Below are 23,681 nucleotides of genomic sequence, written 5' to 3'. Positions count from 1 at the left end.
GTCCTACCAAAAACACACACACCAAAAACAAACAAACAAACAAACAAACAAACCCCCTCGGAGGTCACTACAGACACCAACAATGTTCAAATACAGGTTGCATATCCTTTAATGTAAGCTGAGGGGAGCCAGTGGTCAGCCCCAGGTCAGTCCTATCCTCCTGTACCATCAGAGGTGCCAACAGCAGAGCCTCTTTCTTTTGGTTACCATGACCACCAGCATCCTTTCACACGCAGGAGGCGGAGCCATTTGATCAGACTGGATGATTTCTTTATATTAACTTAGGTTAAAATAGAGAGGATATGTATGGCCTGATAAACTGCCAGAGAAAGACGAGGAAGACAAGTGTGAGGTCGATCGATCGGCTGACTATATTGACAAGATACTGATTGGTTACATGTTGAAGAAAACATACAATACAAAATACAGAAAAAGTTGGTTCCATCCCCTCCCACTCCCCCCCTTACCCACCCACCCCCAAATACTCATCATCGTGATTTGGTCAGAACAGGGCTCAGAGCCAGAGGTCAGAGTGACCGAGGGTGGAGGGGTCCTGGGCCATGGGTGTGTGGCTGTCACAAATGATGCTTCAGTAATGCTGCGGTTTCTCTCCCAGCTGGGAGTCAGATGGGGAGGGGCTGCAGCCTGATGACAGCCAGGCGAGGGAAGAGCTGCCTGTCCCTTCCCCAGCCCAGGGCCTGCCCACCGCCCTGGGACCAAGACCACTCCCAGCAAGGTAAGATGTGGGTGCTCTTGCCGAGTCTGCTCTCCAGCAAGAAGGAAAGAAAGGGTAACTGCTCCAACCCCTGTCCCCACAGGCCAGGGCACAGGAGTGTGGCTACTACCAGCAAAGGGCAAGTGGGAGAGCAGTAGAAAGGGGACTGGGAAGAGCAGAAGATCAAATATATTAAAAAAGTGACTTAAGACTTAAAATTGAATTAGTATTTGTACAGAAAGGTGCAGGTGGAATAACTCCCTCCGGCCTAGGATCAAAGTTATGCGGAGAATTCATGATGGACCCCTCCCCTGCCCCCAGTGGTGGCCCGAGTCGTTAAGTGCGATTGGTTAGGGTGGATTCCAGTCGGGTCATTCTGGTGGAGGAGTGGGGGCAGCGGCAGGCAGGCGAGGGGGGCTCAGTTGCTGCAGCACTGGCTCCGGCTGGCTGGGCTGCTCTCCTGCAGATCCACACCTCTGTTCCGGCCGGGAGCACCAGCTACATTCTGGGGCTCGTTCTTGGGAAGCTTCTTAGCTGTTGAGAGAAGGGGAAATGCACCTGTGGGCCCACCCCAACATCCTCCCCTAGTCAGTGACACCCAGAACACTGGAGGGTTGTGTGCCGGGTGCACTGTGTGTCTCTGGAAACTGGAGCAGAGGGGTTAAGAACTTGCCCCCAACTAGAGTGACAAGTGGCACTGCCAGGATTTGAACCAGGCAGATGAGCTAACGTCCTATGGGGGAAGGGATGGCAATGGACAGCTCTGACAAGGGCAGGGAGTACAACATTGAAACTCTGGCCAAGTTTTAGAAAGTTCTGCCCTGGCAGTCAGCTAGACAACTGTTTTATCACATAGTTTAAAATGGTGAAAATTCTGTTAGTGAAGGCACCCCACAGACCCACCAGAGACCAGCACACAGGGTTCCACTCTGCTGGGGAGAAGGATGGGCGGAGGTAAGTTACCTATTGCCATGAAAATTTCATTCACGTTCATTGCAGTCTTCGCTGACGTCTCCATGAACAGCAAACTGTTGTCATCTGCATAGGCTTGTGCTTCCTGATTCAGGAAATCAAGGAAGAGGGTGGGAGGTGAATGCTGGCAGAGGGTAGAGGCTAGGGCCCAGGATAAAATCTTCCCTGGTCTCAGGCCTTATAAAACAGACACTGACTGGGCAAATGCAGGGGTTCCAGGCTTAGGGCTACCCTGTTCTGGGTTCCCCCAAAATACCAGCATCACCTAGGCCCCACTCACACGTTCACAAATACTGGCAGATTCTTACTCAGCTTCCCTAGATCCACTCTGCCCACTTGCTCTTCACTCACTAGGCAAGACATTCTTCTAGAAAAATACCCTGCAAATATACCTACACATCTGGACCAAGGCATGAGAGCACAGGGATGCTGCCTGCAGCACAAGCCCTCAACTGTTACAAATGACCCAGGAGGTCATCAGCTAGGTAAAGGATGAGCTGCAGAGTGGGGTGTGGTGACTCCCAGCACTTGGGAGGTGGAAGAATGAGCTTCAGGAGTTCAAGGCCACCAGCCTAGGCTACATGCTACACGAGATATTTTCTTTCCCTCCCTCTCTCTCACACACACAAACACAGGAAACTGTAACATACAGTACATAGCACACTTCCATCCATCTGTATAAAGAAAAGGATTTATAAATGTGTACATTTTTGGTAAGACAAAAAACTGGGAATTCTGAGTAAGAGATGCTGAGTTTCTAGGATTAAAGAGACTAAACTCATTTTCTATACCTTCCTGGACTATTTAAGTTTACTACATGTGGCTGGGCGGTGGTGGTGCACACCTTTCATCACAGCACTTGGGAGGCATAGACAGGTGGATCTCTGTGAGTTCGAAGCCAGCCTGATCTACAGAGTGAGTTCCAGGACAGCTAGGACTGTTACACAGAGAAACCCTGTCCTGGAGGGGATAAAAAAAAAAAAAAAAAAGTACAAAAGAATTTTTTACTACATGCATACATTGCCTAAAAAAAAGTACTTCTTGGGCTGGAGAGATGGCTCAGTGGTTGAGCACTGGCTGTTCTTCCAGAGGACCCAGATTCAGTTTCCAGCACCCACATGGCAAGCAGCTCACAGCTGTCTATAACTCCAGTTCCAGGGAATCTGACACCCTCATACAATGCCCATAAAATGAAGTTTAAAAAAAAAAAAAAAGTACTTCTGGTTTAGTCCATTCAGTGTATAAGGGAAAATGTGCAGAAGCATCACCTACCCCCCCACCCCACCCCAACACACACACAAAAGACCACTGTAAAGACAGTTCCTTTGTGGCCCATGCTTAAGTCATGAGAGGGCAGCAGAAAGCTGCTGCTGCTGCTGCTGCCTGCCACCTTACAGGATCTGAGTGGCCTGTGGAGGCCTCCCTCATAGAGCCGGCTCACCCTTCCCCCCAAGTTCTGTCATCTCCTCACCTGAAACTCCACGGCTCTCTTGCTGGCCAGGTCTGCCTTGTTACCCGCGAGTGCGATCACGATGTTGGGGCTGGCCTGCCTCTGTAACTCTTTCACCCAATTCTTAGCCCGTGCAAATGTATCCTGAGGAGACAGGGTCAAAGTGTCAAAGGGACAGGAGACATTCTACTCTGGGCTACTCACTAGCAAATGAAAACTGGCAGTCAAAAGCATCTGATAAGCCATCTAAAGATTCTAGTGAGAGTCGGGCAGCGGTGGCCATGCCTTTAATCCCAGCACTCGGGAGGCAGAGCCAGGTGGATCTCTGTGAGTTCGAGGCCAGCCTGGGCTACCAAGTGAGTTCCAGGACAGGTACCAAAACTACACAGAGAAACCCTGTCTCGAAAAACAAAACAAAACAGATTCTCATGAGAGCATCCCGATGAACAGGAAATCTGCCCATATCCCAGTCGGAATAGAAGTCTGAGAGGGAGGTCTGAAATGCAGCTTTTATAATCCAATTCTTGGGGCTTTACAGAAATGAAGGGCAAGGAGTAAAGGAAGGAGAATCTTTACTGTGTTGGTGATGTCATAGACCACGATGGCTGCCTGGGCCCCCCGATAGTACATGGGGGCCAGGCTGTGGTATCGCTCTTGTCCAGCTGTGTCCCAGATCTCAAACTTGACCGTGGTGTCGTCTAAGCAGACAGTTTGTGTGAGGAAAGCCGCTGTAAGAAAAAGGTGGTGTCATTAGGCAAGGCGGAACTGGAAACCCCCTGCCTTATTTTCTGTTGCTGGTTCTGTCATGTAGAAGCCTGTCCACACTGGGCAGGTGAGGCCTGCGCTCCTGTGTTGTCAGGGAAGTGCCTGCCCTGAGCCATTTGAGAGCCACCCTGCAAAGCACAGCAAAGGCCAGATAAGGAAGGCCCAGGGGAACCCTGAGGCCAAGTCCCAAAGGGTGAGACCCCCCTGGCCTTCCTTCCACTGTCCTTCACAGACCCACTTCAGCTCAAGGGTGACTGTGACCTTCAGTGTCAGGAAGGCATGCTCACTGGGAAATAGACACTGTCACACTGCCAGGCTGCGGCTGGATGACTGGCTTTCCAACCACCCCTGCCACCTCCAGGCACTCCAGCTAGCCAGGTGGCACTTTAGCTAGCCACCATCCCTGCAGTGACCCAGAATCATTCCTGTATGGCCAGCCTGTGGTTTGAATACAGACTCTACTTGAGATGGGAACACAGGGCACTGGAGCAAATATGCTCTGAAGGAGAATCCTGGAGCTGGGACAGACAGGTAGGGTTCCCCACACCGAGGACCCAGCAGAGGACTATGACAGCTCTGTGAGGAGCCTGGGCCGCCACCTCATGTCCCCCTCTACAGCTCCTGACGGTGCTGAGGAGGCAGAGAGGAGACTGCTGACATGGCCCATTCTGTTTCCAGCTGCCTGGAAACCTCCTACCAACCAAGAGAAGAGAGAAAGATGACTCAAGTCCACGGTGGCCCTGGCCTTCAGGTTCACAGTGACTACGGATGCAAGAGGCTGAGTCCAGACCCTTATTTACATCCTAAATGCTGACCAATAGGAATCAGTGACACATTCTGAGCTCCAGAAAGGTTAAAGGTCAGCAGGAGAGATCAGGACATGCATACTGCCATGCAGAACAAAAAGGACCCTCTGAGAGGTCCTCCTGATGCCAGGTCAGTGGAAGGGGTAGTCACATCCACACAAATAATAAAGAGGCTGGACCAGAACAGGAAACCAGTTTTCAATCCCGAGCTAATTCTTAGCAGTCATGCTTTTTAGAATGAAGCATGAGGACTGACTGCTGGATTCAATTCCAGGGCCACTGAGGAATGCTCCCAGGCCAGACAGATTTAGTTTCTGCCCGGACAGCTTTCCTTCTTCTTAAGGCACCCTGGCCTCCCCAACTCCCTGGGCTCACTCACCTCCAATGGTGCTCTCCTGGTACTCGTGGAACTGTCCCTTGACAAAGCGGAGGACGAGGCTGGATTTGCCCACTGCAGACTCCCCCAAGAGGACCAGCTTAAACTGACAAATCTTGTTGCCAGCAGCTGGCCCATTGGGTCGTGCTGCACCTCCCCGACCCGCCATGGCCCAATGCTTGGTAGCAGTACCAGTGAGCGTGGGGGTGGGGCCGGTGCTAGGCAAAGAGGCACTTAATGGGGAGGGAGGCCTCCAACTGCAGGGGAGAAATAAGAAGCAGAGGTTAGAAGGAGACTGCCAACGGTTCCCTCTCAAAATCACAATATTCTCCCTTGCCCTCCCTGATGACCAGGATGATTGATTTCATCCCTGAACTCCCAGCCCTTCCCACAAGGGTTGAGTTGAAGTTTTCACTAGACTGAACTGCACATCTCCTGGATTTACAACTGGCGGAGAGGTACAGAGCTAAGCGCTTTCCCAACTTTAGGTTCCTGGATCCTGAGCAAACACTAGGACTTCCCTCTCTCAAATACATACATTCACTTATAAAATCCAGGGGAGGAATGGATGGATGCCAGCATGAGTCAACAGGCTCTCTGGGCTCCACCTCCAGCCCCCCAAAAAGGGCCCAGAAAGACACTAGGATTTAGGTCAACAAACAATAAGCTTGTAGTCTTGGGTGAGGACCACAGCCTGCTCTGGGCAGAAGCAGAGTGTGTGGGGAGGTGGGTGAAGGCACAGTGAGTCCTGGCAGTGAGCTCCTGAGATAAGATGCTTATGGGCACACAGCGACCAAGGCCCGGCCAGAGCAAGTTCTTATCAAAACAACTAGGCTTGTACCACGCAGAAGAATCGACTTTCTTGGTCTGAGGCTGGACTGGATGTACCAGAATCAAAGCAATGTTCTCTCGCTTGTCTTCAGCCTCTTTCCCCAGTCTTCTCATTTTGGATGGGCCAGAAGTCTCACACACATTAAAAAACAAACCACACAGAAAAACAAACACGCTCTGAAGCCAGAGCTCTGCTCCCAGTCTCCGCTGCCAAGTCTCCCTTTGAAATAGAGACCTCGCCTCCATTCTCTACCGGCAGAGGCAGGGGTGACACAAAGGAAGCCTAAGGGGAAGGCAGGGGTGGAGGCAAACATGAGACACTGAGACCTGCACCCCTTGCAGCTGGTGCTCCAGCCCTGATTCCCCACTCAGCTTCAGAGGCTCGAGCTTTTTGGAAGCTTCGGAACTGCACAGAAGGATGAGAAGCCTCTAGAAGACACAGAGCAGAAGACAGCACAACACACACAGGGAGAGAGGCGCCCTGCCCTGAGCAGACAGTGCATCCGCTACAGTCAAGGGACAGGAGTGGGATGAACAGAGGGCCTGTGGGAAGCCAGTGCTCTGTGCCCCTGCAAGAAGCGGACAGCAAAGGGCCTGCTTTGTTCAGCCTCAAATCCTTTCCCACATCCAGGATCTCCCAGCAACTCATTTAAAAAGTGAGCTTCAGGAAGAATGATTCACTAACCAGGAACAACGGTTTCCTTTCTGGGCAGCACCAAAGGAAAAAAGCTTTGAAATGGGGGCCACCTCTTCCCCAAAAGTACAAGGAAGGAAGTAGGAGGGGGCAGTCTTCAAGTTGATTACTAACCAGAAATGTCATTTAAAGATGCCATAGGTAAGAAGCTTTCTCATTCACCCTGAACAAGGAGGACAAGGCCTGTGCAGTTTCATCAGGACTTCCTCACAATGCTCATGTGTGTTCTAGGAACTCAGAGTGCTTACCCCAGGAAATCATTCTGAAAGGGGCCAGCATTCATAGAGGAGACTATTGCACTATTATCTTGAGCTTTAACACAACCTTCCATTTTTACAGACATAACTTGACAGCATTAAGAGCCCTCCTCGGCCGGGCGGTGGTGGCGCACGCCTTTAATCCCAGCACTCAGGAGGCAGAGCCAGGTGGATCTCTGTGAGTTCGAGGCCAGCCTGGGCTACCAAGCGAGTCCCAGGAAAGGCGCAAAGCTACACAGAGAAACCCTGTCTCAAAAAACGGAAAAAAAAAAAAAAAAAAGAGCCCTCCTCAAGGCCACCCAGTATACAAGTGACAGAGCCAGGATACATCTTGGGTTCCTACACATAAGCTCAGTTGTTATCAGGCTGTTCTCCCGGCTTGGGAAGAACAATGAGGCCACACCCAGCCGTGGTGTTTGGGTTTGGGGAGCTGCAGCAGTTCTGTGGGGCTCTGCAAGGTCTGGTTTCAGCAAAAGTGACCCTGATCTACAGTCCTTGAGTTCTCCCAAGTATGGGAGGAGCCACCCTATACGAGGCAAAGCTTCAGCCACTGAGGGAAAAGCACGGTGGAATTACAAGTCAGTGATTACCCTGAGAGCACATGACACAGGGCAAACCACTGGGCTGGAGTACAAGAGAAGAATGAGGGAGTGGGGCCAGGGGACAGACAAGCAAGACCCTGGCTGCAAAAAACCCAAAGCAGCTGTAAAGGGGCGATGGCTACCGGCATGGGCAGCAACCCTCACCTTCTAGATGAGAAAAAGAGACGTAGCCAAGTCTAGTCCCTACCAAACCCAGAGCTTTGCAAACCTGCCCAGACAGAACGTTCTCCACCTGGTCTGGGTGTCGAAGGCATCTGTGTGGCTGGCCTGCAGAGCTGTCCAGGCTCAGAACAGCTATCTGCAGGTGCTACTGAAGCACACCAGGGATAGAGCAGCCGGAACGGAGTCAATGAGCAGACACCAGACTGCAGTGCCCTGAGTGTGACTGTCTCCTCCCACTCAGGGTTACCTCATAAAAGCTAAGGCAAACCAGGACTTAGTGACGGGGCACATCAGCGTTAATGTCAGTGTCCCCCAGAACGCAACTTCTTCTCCACACATGCTGGTGAGCAGACCCTGGCTTCCCTAGTCAACTGAAACAAGTTCTACCCAGCTGGCCTAAACTGGCTGCTGACATGTCCTTCCTGATCACTGGTCCTGCCTCCAGAAACACCTGAGCTCACGGCACTTTTAATGGTCTGCTGCCTCGTGGTTTTCCTGGCCCCAAGAAGGGATCACATGAGCAGAAGTGTCTGACCTTTTCAGCCAATAAAGCACTAAGCAAGACAATTTTTGTCATGAAGTAATGCAGAGATAAGAGCATGTCTGAGACACGTAAAGGCAACACCCAGCTTTCCAAGAAGGCTTACACCCCTCTCCAAGACTGGAAAACCAGAAGACATAACCCTGGCAGGTGGTAATAGCGAATGAATTCATGGACTGAGCTGTCTTGCCGTGTGTGTGTGTGTGTGTGTGTGTGTGTGTGTGTGTGTGTGTGTGTATGTGTGTGTGTGTGTGTGTCTCCTGAACTAGTTGCAAAGATATTTTAGATCAAGTGATGGAATAATTTTAAGTTGTCTTGGAGTCAAAAAACAAATCCTGCAGCCAGGTGGTGGTGGTGCACGCCTTTAATTCCAGCACTCAGGAGGCAGAGGCAGGTGGATCTCTGTGAGTTCAAGGCCAGCCTGGGCTACAGAGTTAGTTCCAGGACAGGCTCCAAAGCTATACAGAGAAACCCTGTCTTGAAAAACCAAAATAAATAAATAAATAAATAAATAAATAAATAAATAAATAACATAAAATCCTGCTTAAGAGCCAGTCACTATTAAAGCTGCTTGTAGGAGACAGGATGAGTCAACAATCTTTCTCCCTGAGTGTCTGGCAATGGTGGAGCTTCAGGTCCATGGCAAAGGACTCTCAAGACCCACTTCCCAACCTTCTAAATAAAAATCCTGCTTCATTCATGGACCACCAAGAATGGGCACCAGCCCCAACTTCATGCCTTCTATGGGAAAGGGAGCATGTGCAAGGATTTGGGGGCACTCTAATTAGTATGTCTTTTCCCATAGTGCTCACAAAAGGGCAGAGGGAACCAGGCCCCTCAACACTCCAGCTCTGCACAGGCCAAGGAAGGACAAGAAACAGGAAGAGCTGAGCGCTGCTCTTCCCTGTGCTGGCCTGCCTGTATGTACTCTGGGGGTCACAGGTCTGTGGCCACTTTTCTCATCAGAATCCACATTAAACCAACTACATCAGAGTCTCTAGAGGCAGAGTCTGGAACTCAAGGCTTTAAAATCAGCTTCCCAGTTGGGTGCAGAGGAGCGCGCATTTTATCCCAGCACTGGGAGGCAGAGGCAGGAAGAGCTCTGTGAGGTCAGAGGCCAGCCAAGGCTACATAGTGAGACCCTGTCTCAAATAAACAAACACATGTAGTCGACTAAACATAGGGCTACAGCTGATAAGGGAAGGCTTGCAGATCCACACTGTGCTCGGACAGGCCATCGAGCTAAGGCAGGGCCTCGCTAAGCTGAAGCCTTCAAGAAACGAAGTGCTGTGGTAATGCCGCCCCTCCCCAGCCCCTGTGAGACATGACCATGCTTCTCTCCTCTAATCCATACACTGGCTTCACACTGCTGTCCTTGCTGGCTTCACAAGGCCTAGCAATTCCTGCTGGTGGGTGTCTCTGGTGCTTCCTGTTTGCTTTAGAGACTTCCTCTAGCTGCAAGTGAGCACAGCCTGGATTGGGGGCAGATTAGAGATTAGACTGCAGGCCAGCCAGAAGGTGGGTGGAGATGCCGTCACTTAAGGTTAGCTACTGGGTGAAGGGAGTGGAATAGGACTGAGAACCAAGTGGCCCTGCCAAGAGTTCCAGGGAGGTGGTCTAGCTATCCTTTACTCTGGAAAAAAGCAAGAGCTGAGTCGGAGAAAGCACAGTGCCTCCTGAAACTTGTTAGTTAAGAGAAGGATGCACTGGCCTGAGCAGGAGAGGTAATTGGGTTCAAAGGCTAAGGGGGCAGATATTAAAAGGGAGCCAAATGGAGCCAAGGATCACGTCAGAGGCCTCGGGGAGCTGAGGTGACGACTGACCCATAGTCTTAAGAGCCACAGTTCATCCCCTCAGGGAAACCACTGCTAAGGTACACCGGAGCCCAGGACAGCTCTCAGCAGGACTCCCAGGCTGTAGAGTCAGAGGAAAGAAGAGACAGCAGCTGCCTGGAGCCCCATCTCCTCACCCAACCTCAGCATGAGGAGAAGGACATTGGCTCCAGCTTTGGTCAGCTGGTTAGTTAGTTCTGTGACCTTGGCCAAGTCACACAAGTGGTCATTATCAGCTTTAGTTCCTTATCTGCAAAATGGTATTATTTAATGCTAATTGCATTGGGTTGCTGTAAAGATTAAATAAACATAGGGTATCCAACACAGAATTAAGAGGAAGGTAAGGTTCCCAGTGGCATGCTTATTAAACTACAGGCTAGCTACTTAATCAACTCTGACTCCTTGGCTGTCAGAGCTTAGAAGGCCATATAGACCTAATCCTAACTATGTCAATTACAGAGAAGGAAGATGAGGTGAGGTGAGGTGACTTGCCCAGAGAAACACAACAAGGTGATGGCAGAGCCAAACCCATGACTTGTAACTTAAGAAAGGCTAAGAGATGAAAGAAAATCCACCATTACAAACATATTCACATCTACTATGGATAACAAGGAGTCAATTTTCAACGTGTGGTTTATACTTATTTATTTATCATGGATATGTGTGTATATGCCATTGTGCATATATATATATATAGATATATATAGATATATATGTCAGAGAACAACTTTCAGGAGTCAGTTCTCTCCATCCACCATGTAGCTCCTGGGGACTGAGCTCAGGCCATCAGGTGTGGTTAAAAAGTGCTTTTACCTGTGGAGCCATCTCAACAGCCCTAAGTATGCTTCCATAAAATAATGGCTTTTAGCAGGGACACACTTTTTAAAATTAAAATTCTTAGCTAGCTGTATATTTTATATTTGGAAACTTAACTAAGTACATAAACTTCTTTGTATATGAAAGTTACAAGTTAACAGACAAAATACTTTTGGTATAGAATTTGCATAAAACAATGAAAAATTAAAGCTTAGAAATGATAAGGCAAAGGCCGGGCGGTGGTGGCGCTCGCCTTTAATCTCAGCACTCGGGAGGCAGAGCCAGGGGGATCTCTGTGAGTTCAAGGCCAGCCTGGTCCAAAGAGTGAGATTCAGGACAGACACCAAAGCTACACAGAGAAAACCTGTCTCAGAAACAAAACAAAAACAAAAAAAAAAAGAAAGAAAGAAAGAAAGAAAGAGAGAAAGAAAGAAAGAAATGATACGGTGAGCTGGGAGTGGTAGTATACAACTTTAATCCTAGCACTTGGAAAGCAGATTTCTGTGAATTTGACATCAGCCTTATCTACACAGCAAGTTCCAGGGCTACATAGTTAAGCCAAAAATAAAAAATAAAACAAAATATATATGGAATCAATTTCCTCTCCTGTATATAAACCATTTTTAGCTTTTCTCTAGTATGAAAAGATTTAGAACACTAATACAATAAAAAAAAAAAGATACTGCCTAAATTGGAAAAATGATCAAGAGAACAAAGACACCCAAATGTTAATAAGGGACAGGATGAACTTTTATATAAAAATAATTGTTCAAAGTATGTTAAAGCTGTGTTTACTGTCTAGACTTAAAACTATGGGCTAGAGAATTGTGAAACTGTTTAAATATTCCTAAAAGAAGAAGCCAGCATGTTTTTACTGAGGAGAAAGAGGTTACAGTGATGTGATGCTCTAATCCCACCTTCCCAGGCTATCTGCAGAGGGAAAAAAGTTGGGGGATCAGGGGAGGGGAACGGAATAAGGTGTAGGACTCTGGTACTGCTGTACTGGGGCCATGTCTCACCTGCAGAGTGAACAGAAAAGCTTGGCCCTGACACCAGGCACTCTACAGTCCAGGCTGAGCTCTGGGAAGGACTTTTATGGAAGGCCACTGAGCAGCTGACTTAGGGGAGGGGATGCAGGAAGTGAAGGGTCCTTATGTTACAAAGCTGCAGAAGATGACTTGGAACCATGTGAGCACCCTAGAGGTATGCTCACAGTCAGCTGGGTTCCCCGCCACTGGGGCAGACAGAACCCCTGCCTGCCTAGGCCATCCAAGTCTCTCATCTGGGATTAGTCTTAATGCATTCCCCACTATGGAAAAGACTACAGTGATGCCTCATGGAGTACCTAAGAGCGCCAGCCTAGGCTCCCAACTCTGGCAACTCCAGCAACGAGGTTTAAACTCTGGAAACATTACTGGGTAGCCAAGCTGAACACTTTGCCAGGAGTTAGCCAGGAAAGAGCATGGTGAGCTCCCTAATCCCTTTCCCTCAGGTACTGGGTAGAACTGAGGACAGATGCCAAGACAAGTCAGATTGTTGCCATCTTTTAAGAGGCAGACCCCCCCAGCTTCTAGAGTCCTGTCTTAGAAAGAAGAAATTCTTCTCGGAGAACTGGCAAGATGGCTCAGTGAGTAAAGGTTCTTGCCTACAAGCCTGACGACCTGAGTTCCATTCCCAGGACTCACAAGGTAGAAGTGTCTAATGTGCAAATTGTCTAATGACCTCCAAATGCGTGTGCATGCTCACACACACGCAACTGAAAAATAGAAGAGAAAGAAGAAATCCTTCCCTGACCACCAAGCTGCTTTCTCAGCTCTCCATCGCAGATGGGTTCCCCGAGAGGCCAGAGGAAGCACAGTCAGCGCTAAATTCAGGCAAAGATGGAACCCTCCAGTGATGTCCCCTCTCCTTCCTGTACTCATGGGGAAGAAGGCACGGTGTACGTAATGTCCAAGAAGGATTCCATGGCCGCAGTGTCTCAGTCACTGGCCCTGTCTACCAAGAGGCAGGAGGCTGCTTAGAGCTACACCTGACAAGGTTCACCCCGCCTAGTGATTCAACATTCCTGAGAAAAATGGAGCCTGGCCTCCAGGGCAGCACTTCTCAGTCAGACTGTGGCAGATTCTCAGCCCCAAACCAAAGTTCAGTTTGCAGTGTGGCCTTTCCTGCAGCACAAACCCACATACATGCTCAGCACAGGGACCAGGAGTTGAGGCTGCAGCTGAACGGGGGCTTACTCCCCTCCCCCTGCCTGTGCCAGGTAGGAGGTTAAAAGGCAGCCAACCCGAAGGCCTCAGCCCGCATCTGCTGCTGCTCCATCCCGAAGCACAGGCTTTCTGGACAGTAGGGAGGAAGGACGTGAGATTTCCATTGGCCCACAACTCTCCTACTACTCTGTATGTAAATCTAGCTTGGTTTTGAGATTTGGGGTTTTTGTGTTTTTCATTTTGTGAAGACAGTTTCACCAGCCTGGAGCGTAGAATCCTCCTGCCTCAACCTCTCAAGAACTGAGATCACAGGTGTACAGCCCCTGCTGGTTTCCTGTACCTGTTTTGTTTGTGCAGTTATAAACTTACTTAGGATGTTACTAACTGGAATCTCATCAATGCAGGGCCTGTCTCCCTCTCTGTCTCAGGACGGGCTCTACAGGGAGGGGACAGGAGTGTGAGCCAGGACAGCTGCCCCTTCTGCTGCCCCCAGACCCAGCAGGACGGCACCATCTCTGCTCCAGTCAGGGTCATCCTCAGCACCTGTTCTCTCAGGCACTCACACCAAGTGACGCTTCTCACAAGCCCTCCCTGTCTTTACAGACATCTGACAGAAGAAAAGCAGCTTAAATCACTGCTCTCTTTGTTTTGCCCTCAGCTCCAGGCAGCCAGCAGAGGTGGTCTCTAAGGGGAGGGCAGGAGGGGGCCGGAGAGCAGTGAGCCAAATTCCTCCTGCCCAGACACCACATGCGCACTGTGGTCAGAAGCTGCCCAGCTAACAAGAACAAGGTCCAAGTTCTCCCTGTGACAAGTTCTAAGGGACGATGGCTCCTGGAAGCCAGAAAACAGTAGTTCAGACAAACTTCTCTCTTCATCTTTTTTTGTTTGTTTGTTTTTTTCGACACAGGGTTTCTCTGTGTAGCCCTGGCTGTCCTGGATCTTGCTCTGTAGACCAGGCTGACCAGGCTGGCCTCGAACTCACAGAGATCCACTTAGCTCTGCCTTCCGAGTGCTGGAATTAAAGACATGCACCACCACCGCCTGGCCTCTCTTAATTTTTGCTGAACAAAACATATGATGGTGTCAGCTGAAGAAGGGGTCTAGTCAGACAATGAATGGGTCTGAACAAATTTCAATAAATTAACACACTTCGGCTTCCACAGCCCCACATTCTACGAAGACTACTTCCTGCAGGAGTTTAGAGAACTTGGGAGCTTGAGTGCTGAGAATGTGAAGGCAAGAGGACCTAAGCCATTGTCACAGATGAAAGGGACGTTACGAAACTCCCAAAAGTTGGACTGTAGTTTTCCTGTGTGTTAAGCTCAAGCCTGGCACACCATAAGGGTCATAAAAATGGTGAAGTGAACATGGGATATACAGGTCAGCCTGGCTAAGTTTGGCAAATAGATAGGGCAGCTGAGAGCTAACAGATGACTTGGACTTTACCCCAAGAGCACTCTAGGCCAGCTAAGATTTCTGACAGGACTTCTCAGGTCCCTGCACAGTAGCGTTAAGTCAGACAGATATCAAGTCCTGTGGCCATCACTTAGGCTAGCCTTCTGCTGTGCCCTGAATGCATGCCCAAGCCTATAAGAGGGAGAGACTAGCACCCACATCCAGGGCTGCTGGAAAGATGATGCATAAGAGAATGGCCCCTAGAAACACTCAGCAATGCAAGTGGGGTGGGGCTTGCCCCAACGAAACCTCCCATAAAGCAAGTGGTTCCTCAACCCTTGGCCAGACATCCTTCACCCCAGCCCCCCTGGACCTTGTCCTCCAGTGCCCCTCACTGGAGAGAGGAAGCCTTTCACTAGTTCCCGGAACAAGGGCCAGTTTCCTAGAAGACTCATGATATACTGTCAACAGCCCCAACTTTGAATTCTCTGGAGATGGTCCCGATGCCACTGACTGAAGAAACCATCACCATCCAGTAAATCTTCCCCCACCAAAACCAATCACAGCCCCTTCAAAAGCAATAATAAAAAAGAGTGACTCTTCTTTGAGAGACCCACATCCATGCCCTGGGGTTTTGTTGTTTCTTTTTGTTTTTTCTGAGCATTGCTTTTAATCCTCATGCTTAAAGTTTATATTAAAATATTTTTTAACAAATCCTGACTCTGCTTCATTAAGTTAAATTAAAAATATGAAAGGTCCTATACATGAAGCATCTTGAAGACCTCATTCCCTTGCTTCCGTTTTGAAGTCTCTCTCAGGAAGGGGAAGAAGTGATTCAGCTGCAAGGGGGAAGGGGCAAGAACAGGGCAGCTGACGACAAAACCAGAGTGGAGTTCCTTTTAAAAATCAGGCTGCAAATGCTAGAGGGTTGTAAATTGGCATCATTCATGACCACAGAGTCTGAGCAGCCCAGAGAGCAATGTGATGACTAGGAGAGCAGCCAGGGTGAGGGAGGCCACCCACAGCCTCCTCAAGCCTGGGATGCTTCCGACAGAGCCACCTGAAGGGGACACATACAGATCTATGAATAGAAGCAAAGGGCTGGCGCAAGGCTCAGGTTACAGATTTTCAGAGGGTGATTGCAACTGAAGGATTTAAGCTAGTCAATGATTCAGGATCACAGCTCCAAGTGATATCTGCCTTGAGCCTGCCTAGAGCCACAAAGGCTACAACACAAGCCTTCCCAAAGGAGAGGTCTGTTTATGAATGGCAGCAAAAGAGGCGTGACTAGACCACCTGGGATTTCACATGGACTCTCAGCCCAGAGTCCAGGAAGGTTTGGCTGGAGAACTCAATGCCCAAAGAGAGAATGATTACATCCAGCACCTCTCCGTACCTGACAGTAAACTCCAGAGTAAATAGCAAATGTGACCACTGCTTAGCGCAGGCGCAGCATCAGGCAGCTGGACTAGGAACAGGTGAACAGAGGGCAGCAACTTGCTGCAAGGACCAGGCGTTAGAGCTGGAGGGGATTCTCACCACATGCTACTTGCTACCTTATCCAGCTGTGGGACTGCACCGACCACCACCAGAAGGGACAACCTGAACTCATCCTGTAACTCCAGATCAGGGCATCAGACAGAAAATGTTTGCTAAACAGCCCTTGGAAAGGCAGTCAATTCCAGGGCCCGGGTAGGAAATACACAAACAGCATCTTGTGCCAAAAAGTAAAGAAATGCTCAAAAAACAAAATCAGAAAACCTCACAATGATGGGGGGTAGGTCAAAGGGAGCTGAAAGAGCAGCCTATGGTCAAAGACAAAACAATGTGAGGAAGAAATGTAGATTACAAACCAAAGTGTAAAATTAAGTATCTGTGAGTCAATACCAACAGATGAATAATTGAAAATAAATGAGAGAATGCATCAGGGGACTTAATAATTCATGTAGCTACTCCACCCTCTAAGAGGGGGGCTTGACCTGCCACTCTTCAGTGTGAACTACACATAATGACAGTCTTCCAAAGTGAACAAATGAAACAGGACAACTTTAGAGTGAAGAGACCCCAGCCTGGGGTCAGGCTGACACTGACAATGGTCAATCACACTGATTCTGTGTGCCTTGATACAACGGGATGCAAACGGTACTTTCTACTGGAATCCTCCCCAAAACCCTACCACTCCTAACCCCAGTCTACTCATGAGAAGAATGTCCAGCATCCCATAAACTATCTGGCTGGTGACCTCAAAACCACCAACGTCACTGAAGACAAGTGCAGTCCATGAAACTACCTAACTAGAGTAGTCTACAGAAGTACGACATCCAAATGCAGCCTGGGCTCTTGTCACAGAAACAGGACAATCAGGTGTAATCCACAGAAATGTGGATGGAGCATGGACTTTCATGCACTAACACTAATGTAACATGACACTAACAGGAGAACAGGGTCTGAGGCGTGTGAGGAGACTCTGTACTACCCTCATAACTGACCTAAGACTATTCTGAAAAGCTCACATAATGGGGGAAAATGGGAGGGGGCACTAGCTCATCCTGAAACCAGATGAGATTCGAGGCCTGCTAGTCTCACAAACTCACAGTTTTGAAGATGAGTTAACCAACAGGGAGCAGGGATAAGAAGAGCTGGTGGAAGTCAGACCAACAGTCCCCGGGTGAGAGAAAGCACACCCCAAACACAGCAGGCTAAGCCTAGAGCAGGAGTTTAAAGGCCACGCAGGTTGGATACCATCAGGCAGGCAGGGTTGCCCTCCATACCTTTTCGTTTTGGTGACAGGGAATAGAACCAGAGCCTCAAAAATACAAGGTAAGCACTGGACTACTGAGCTATACTTCAGAACTGCCAATGCTTAAGACCAACATCACTCTGTGCAGACATGCAAAATAGCACCCACTGACCGGAGTAAAATTTAACCTCACTGATCCCCGCTAAGTGCTGCCTGGGTGGGCTTTGTCTCATCACACACAACTGCAGAAAGTGTAAAATAGTCTGTCCTGCTACCAGATTTACTCTCTTCAGAAGCGGGGGGGGGGGGGGGGGGGGGGGGGGGGGGGGGGGGGGGGGCGCCTCTGCAATGGTGATTTGGAGAGCTCTACCGTCTGGAAATTGGTTCGTACCCTATCTGATTTGCATTATCTGCCTGGTAGCAATTATTCTTCTTACTGTTTGCTCTGCTATCTGTGTGTGAGCAGCTGAAGATAGGGCTCAAGCTTGGAATGAGCTGGGGCTAGGTTCAGATCCCAGCTTTACTTGGACAAACTCAGTTTGGGTAGGGGAGTGTTAAGGAAGTAGGCAGACAGGGACTTCAGGGCAGGGTTCCATGTCTGTGCTTCCCTTTAGCAGCTGCAGTGAGGGCCTCCTATGCTGGACATGATCTGAGATAGAAAGAGCAAGGAACCAGCACTGATGTAGAGAGGAGCTGGTACCTCCTCAGGCTAAAGGGAAACTTCACAAAGAAAGTGACTTGCAAGTCAAGTCTTGAATTCAAGAAACTAGGGAAAGCAGCTTCCAGGCAGGTGAGGTGGACAGAGTATTCTAGGCAAAAGGAACAGTACACACTTAGTCTAGAGAGGAGAGGCTATCCTGCAGAAGGAGGATATTATCCGTAACGAGGAATGAGCACAAACTCCTGCCTGCCACTTAGAGAATAGCTCTTACTGTAACATGGGCCTCCCTCCAGTGGTGTGAGGATGAAACTGAGGATGCTCAGAGCTCAGAAGAGTGCCTGGAACATGTCATCAAAACTCTGTAAATTGAGCTTTTTAGCCAGGAGTGGTGGCACATGTCTTTAATCCCAGCACTTAGAGGTAAGGACAGGTGGACCTCGGAGTTCAAGGCCAGCCTGGTCTACAGAGTAAGATCCAGGACAGCCAGGGCTGTTACACAGAGAAACCTTGTCTCGAAAAACAAAACAGAAAAATAAGTTTAGTTTAGTTTTAACTGGTATCACTGCCCCTGTGTACAGGAGATACAGTAGTTTGAAAAGCAATCAAACTTTTTTATATGCCATGCTCTCTTGATAAAGAGAATGTCCTTAAAAGATTATTCCAGAGTTCTTTTTGTTTTGTTTGAGATAGGATCTTGCTAAACAGCCTGGGCTGGTCTCAAATTCATGATTCTCCTTCCTCAGCCTCCCAAGTGATAGGAAGAGGCAAGAGCCTCCTCATGCATGCTCGGCAAGTGGTCTACAACTGAGCTACAAAGTCTGAGCTCATGTTTTATATTTACAGACAGGGTCTCACTAAGTTATTCAGGCTAGTCTCCAATATGCTATGTAATCCAGGCAGGCCTTGAACTCAGGATCCTACTGCCTTAGTCTCCTAAGCTGACAGGATTACACTGGGCTCTGCCAAGGACCTGAAAGCATTATAACCTACATTTCGGGACATCCTAGTCTATAATCTCTGCCTACAACAAACGGCTCTAACGAAGCACCGTGACTCAGCCATGGCTGATCAGAAACCCCGTGCTCACCTCTCAGGAAAGAAGTCCTGGCTCAATTTTTTTTTAAGGTACAAGAGCGTGCATGGTGATGCACACCTTCAGACCCAACATTCGAGGCAGAGGCAGGAGGAGCTCTTTGAATTCGAGGCCAGTCCTGTCTACATGGTGAGTTCCAGGACAGCCAGGGCCACGTAGAAAGACCCTGCCTCAAATCTAAATAAATGCAGTGACTCCTAATGGGACAATCATGGTGACTGCCTTCGTAGTTCCTTCTGTTTTGTCTGTCTTTCTTTTTTGAGTCAGGGTCTCACTATGGCCCAGGCTGCCCTTGAACTCATAGAAATCCTCCTGCCTCTGCCTCGCAGGTGCTGGGATTAAAGCCATGAGTTGCCATGCCCAGCACTCCTCCTGTGAGACCCTGACTCAAAAAAGACAGATGGACACCTGCCCACCAGAGGCCATTTTGTGAGGATCTGTCGTCCTTGGCACTGGACTGGCCCCTTTACCTTTTGTTTCTAGATCTGCAAGAGATCTAGTATTCCCATTTTATGGAAGAAACAGGTTCAGCGAGCCCAAGTCACCTAACTGGTAAGCAAGAGACTGTGGATGGAAATGCAAGTCCCTGAGTCTAAGCCTCTAATACTTTCTACCTACACTGCCCTTCTGATTGCTGAGCAATAGTTCCAAAAAGAGTCAGTCTCATGTAACCCAGGCTGGCCTCCAACTTCCTACAGAGCCGAGGATGACTTTGAACTCTGATCCTCCGGCCTCCATCTCCCAAGCACTGGAATCACAGATGTATCTACAAGCTTACACAGCGCAGAGATGTGTCTTTTGCAGGCTAACCAAGCGCTCACCAACTGAGCTATATCCTCAGTCCATTAAGAAGGCTCTTTCCGGGCCAGTGAGATGACTCAGCAAGTAGAGGTGCTTGCCCCCAAGTCTGAAGACCTGAGTTTAATCCCAGGACCACCGGGTGGAAGTAGAGAACTGGCTCCCAAAAGCTGTCCGCTCATTCTTCATGTGCACAATGGTGCATGCGTGTGTGCACATACACAGACAGGAAATAAACGAGTACACGTAGGTTCTTTGAAGGAATGCTCGCTTGGTGGTGCTCAGTTTGAATTTGTGAGTTTGAAGCTGGGCATAGTGGTGGACATGTTTAATCTTAGCACTTGGGAGGCAGTGACAAGTGGATCTCTGTAAGTTCAAGGCTAGCCTGGTCTACAAAAGCAGTTCCAGGCCAGCTAGGACTACACAGCGAGAGTCAAAATCAGCAGGCAGCATCAAAGGGGAATCAGAAGGCACAACCCTTCAATCCTGCCCAGCCGGACCCTTCAGTTCGTCACTTTCACTTTCACTTTCCAGTCATTCTGAGTTAAGTTCTGGAGAAATTAATGACACACAGACACTAGCAAACTCGTGGGCCCTGAAGAGCACAGGCTCGGGACTCTTAACCATTGTGGCCTCCACAGCAAAGAAGGGAGAAAAAGAAGAGGGTAGGGTGTTGGGAAAGCGAGGGAAGCCAAGAAGGAATGCCATGATGAGGAAGGCCAAGGGTCTGTACTCATGCCCCGTTCACTATTTCTGCAAGTTCATTCATTTAACAAGCACACCAGGCTAGGAGGAGAGTCTGCTTTAGAAAAGGTGAGGTTACATTTGAACCCAAGCTCCAAACACTGACCATTTCTAACTGTACGGTCCTAGGGGAAGAATCGTCAGTAAGGTGGGGACACAAATACCACTATCTCCACGACACTTGTGAGGAACGTATGGGAAGAACTCTGGGGCTTCATATCTTATAAATAAGATATACACTTACACTCCTACAGTGAACAGCAGAAAGGCCAGCTAGGTGTGAGAAGCAAGAGGAGAGGTGAAGAGTAGACTCTGAGAGGAGGGACTCCCTCTCGTCAGTGCCCTCCCTCTCCCGGCAGAGCAGTGACAGGCTTCAGCTGGGCCTCTCCAATTTCTGAAAGCCAAAAGTGGCTGCAGAACTCTAGTGCCTCCTGTCTCTCCCAGAGTTTCTCCTCAACATGGTGGTTCAGAGTCCGAGCTGGGAGAGGATGTCCAGACAAATGCCAGCAATGCCCATCAGAAGCCTTGCCTGCCTCAGCCAGGAATCACAATCCACTCCTGAGCTGGGAAGTCCAGCAGAAACCGATCCCCATGAGCAGACAGGATTCACTGCTTCTCCCCCTCAGAAGAACATGCTGAATAGATCAGAGAATCTAGGCTGTCTGAGGGAGTCTAAATGAGCCCACACAGAAAGAGTGTGTCTCATCTAACTGTTGACCCTAATAAGGAAGGAGTTTCTTGTTGTCCAATAAGAAGAAAAATACAGCCGGGCAGTGGTGGCGTATGCCTTTAATTCCAGCACTCGGGAGACAGAGACAGGAGCATCTCTGTGAGTTCGAGGCCAGCCTGGTCTACAGAGCGAGTTCCAGGACAGGCTCCAAAGCTACAAAGAAACCCTGTCTCAAAAAACAAAACAACAAACAAAGAAGTAAAATACATACATCACATAATTAGCTTAAAATGTTGTACTAACTGGACACCAGCAACTGTCCAGAAGTAGATCAGAAAGATCTCAAAGCAAAACTTTTTAACTTTCGTGTGATAAGCGTCTTTAAGGTGGTCAGGAATGCCCAAGGACTGAATGGCTTCCCCATTCTTCCTCCACAGCAGACAGCAAGGGTCAGTTGTGGCCTCAGAATCAGGCTACTCCTCAGGAAGATAGTCTCTGACCTGTACTTTGGCCACTTCACTAAAGAACTTTCCAGCTCGGTCAGAAACAGCAGCCATTTCACACACCTCAGTCCCAAGGAAAAGACAAGGACCCTGCGTCGATCCGGTTGGGGGAACCGGCACTTTATGACACACAGAGCAATTCCTTCACCTACAAAAGCTAGAGCTGCCAATGTGATCTGGGCTAACTGCTTTGTGGTAAATCCAAGCCAAAAAGAGACTGGAGACTCTGGTGAGGCATGGACCTGTTGCTCAGGTGTACAGTGTTCTGTGATTGGGGGTGGAAAAAGAGATGGTCCCTCAATTCCATATTGCTCGAATTTGGCCGCCTTCTCTCTACAGAACAGCAGACAGCAGTCCCTCTAAGGAAACCACTCACATGCTCTGGAAGGCCAGGGCTGAGCCTGGAGCAGGGGGAAGGAGGAGGAGAGAAGGAAGATAATGAATGGGCAGATCCTCCCTGATCTGTCGCTAGGATTGAGCAAAGCTCAGCTAAATTCTTCAGAGGCAGGAAGACGGACACACACCGAGAGAACATGGGCAGGGCTGGGGGGCCTAACCAGAAGCACAAGGAGAGGGGCGCTGATTCCCTGTAAGTGACCCAGAATCCAAACTCTGCTGAGGTCCTGGTAGGCTCGAGAGGAAGTAAGGAACTGTAAGAACGCAAACACACTTCTGTGCCTGTGGAACATTCTCATCCAGACACCCACCATCCCCGCACGCCCTAAAAGAAATCTAGATTAAAAATTCTTTCAGGGCTGCAGGGGGCAACTGTTTTTTTTTGGGGGGGGGTGGTTTGGGATTTTGGGGAGGGGGACACAGGAAAGGAAAACCAGGAAAGACAGCACTCCCCACCACCTCTGAAAGGGAAGGGAGACAGGTCCCTTCACACCTGGCAAAGACTCTTTGATTCTGAAAGCGAGGGGGTGGAGAGCGGAACTTGGGGTCCCTCTCTCCCACAACTGGACTGGACAGGCCAGAGGGGAGCCTTAAAGGACTCCTGAAGGCTCCCGAGGGGCAGGTAAACGAAGGGAAGAGGAGCTCCCCCTTTGGCCCGACGCCCTAGGGAGCCCCTGAGAGGGGGCTACGGGTCGGGGGAGGGGTCAGTGTCCCCCTAAGCTAAGGTTGGGCAGGAGGAAAGAGTACCCCAGGAAGGCTTCCACGCAGGCGAGAGACTGGCTCTGAGACAGGCATACTCACCGCGGCTCCGGGGCGGCAGCGTTACTTGGGCCGGGGCTCCTACAGACTCCGCTCCTCTCCCCCCCGGCGGTGTCCCAGGCTCCGGCCTCCACTTCCGCCTTTCAGCCGCTCCGGATCCGGATCTCCAGCTCTGCCCCGCCTCTCTATAGTCCCAGGTGACTGACAGAAAGAACAGACCAATGGGAGGCACTCTGATCCTACCCACAATCAACGCGGGAAAAGGAGAGTGCGCGCGAGGGATGGCGGGACTTGTAGTTCTCAGCACAGGGAGGAGCCGGCGGCTGCCCGGCACTTGTTTAGGGTGGAACCCGCGGCTGGTGGGGCGGAGCTGGTCCAGGCCTGCTTATCGCGTCACTGCCAGTTCCAGGTGCCGCGAGGGAAGGCGTGTGGCGAAGCTTTGCGAGAGGGCAGAGAAGACTGTGCTTGCAGACGTGAGAAAGGAGAAATATGAGACGGTGTGCACTTGGCAACTTAGAGAAGCCCCTGTCCACACTTTGCGGCCAAGACAAGTCCAGGAGGCTGATTGCTGAGGACATACTGTTATATGAAAGGCGATGGAGCCCGGCGTGGTGGCTCACTCGGAAGGCAGAGCCTGACAGATCTCTGTAACAGCGAGGGCTGTTACGTAGTAAACCCTGGCTCAAAGAGGAAAAAAAAAAAAAGCATGAAAAGAAAGAAAAGAAAAGTAGGGGTAGGGGGAAGGTGACGCTTTGTAGAAATGACTCCTTGGGGACTAATGAAATGGCTCAACGGGTAAAGGTGCTTGCCGCCAAACTTCTATCCCTGGGAGCCACATAGCGTAAGGAGAGAACAGACTTCCACAAGTTGTCCTTTGACATCCACATGTATGGCAT

The 23,681-nt window shown here is 49.6% G+C and overlaps 1 protein-coding gene across 1 annotated transcript; it reads right to left on the bottom strand.

Annotated features, from left to right (window-relative positions):
- Nucleotides 1-91: 91 nt before the first annotated feature.
- On the bottom strand, nt 92-22,960 carry Rab5c (RAB5C, member RAS oncogene family). Its single transcript, XM_052756221.1, has 6 exons — nt 22,828-22,960; nt 5,088-5,341; nt 3,714-3,865; nt 3,159-3,281; nt 1,679-1,772; nt 92-1,249 (listed from the first exon to the last, which is right to left on the bottom strand). The coding sequence occupies exons 2-6, from the start codon at nt 5,251-5,253 to the stop codon at nt 1,134-1,136; spliced, it is 651 nt and encodes a 216-aa protein (XP_052612181.1). The 5' UTR covers nt 5,254-5,341; nt 22,828-22,960; the 3' UTR covers nt 92-1,133.
- Between the last annotated feature and the right edge of the window lie 721 nt (nt 22,961-23,681).

The sequence above is a fragment of the Peromyscus californicus genome, unplaced genomic scaffold (genome assembly GCF_007827085.1).
Source record: "Peromyscus californicus insignis strain IS unplaced genomic scaffold, ASM782708v3 Scaffold_3__1_contigs__length_106647218, whole genome shotgun sequence".
Classification (NCBI taxonomy): domain Eukaryota; kingdom Metazoa; phylum Chordata; class Mammalia; order Rodentia; family Cricetidae; genus Peromyscus; species Peromyscus californicus.
The sequence above is the reverse complement of the archived record's forward strand: the minus strand, read 5'-3'. Positions and strand labels throughout refer to the sequence as shown.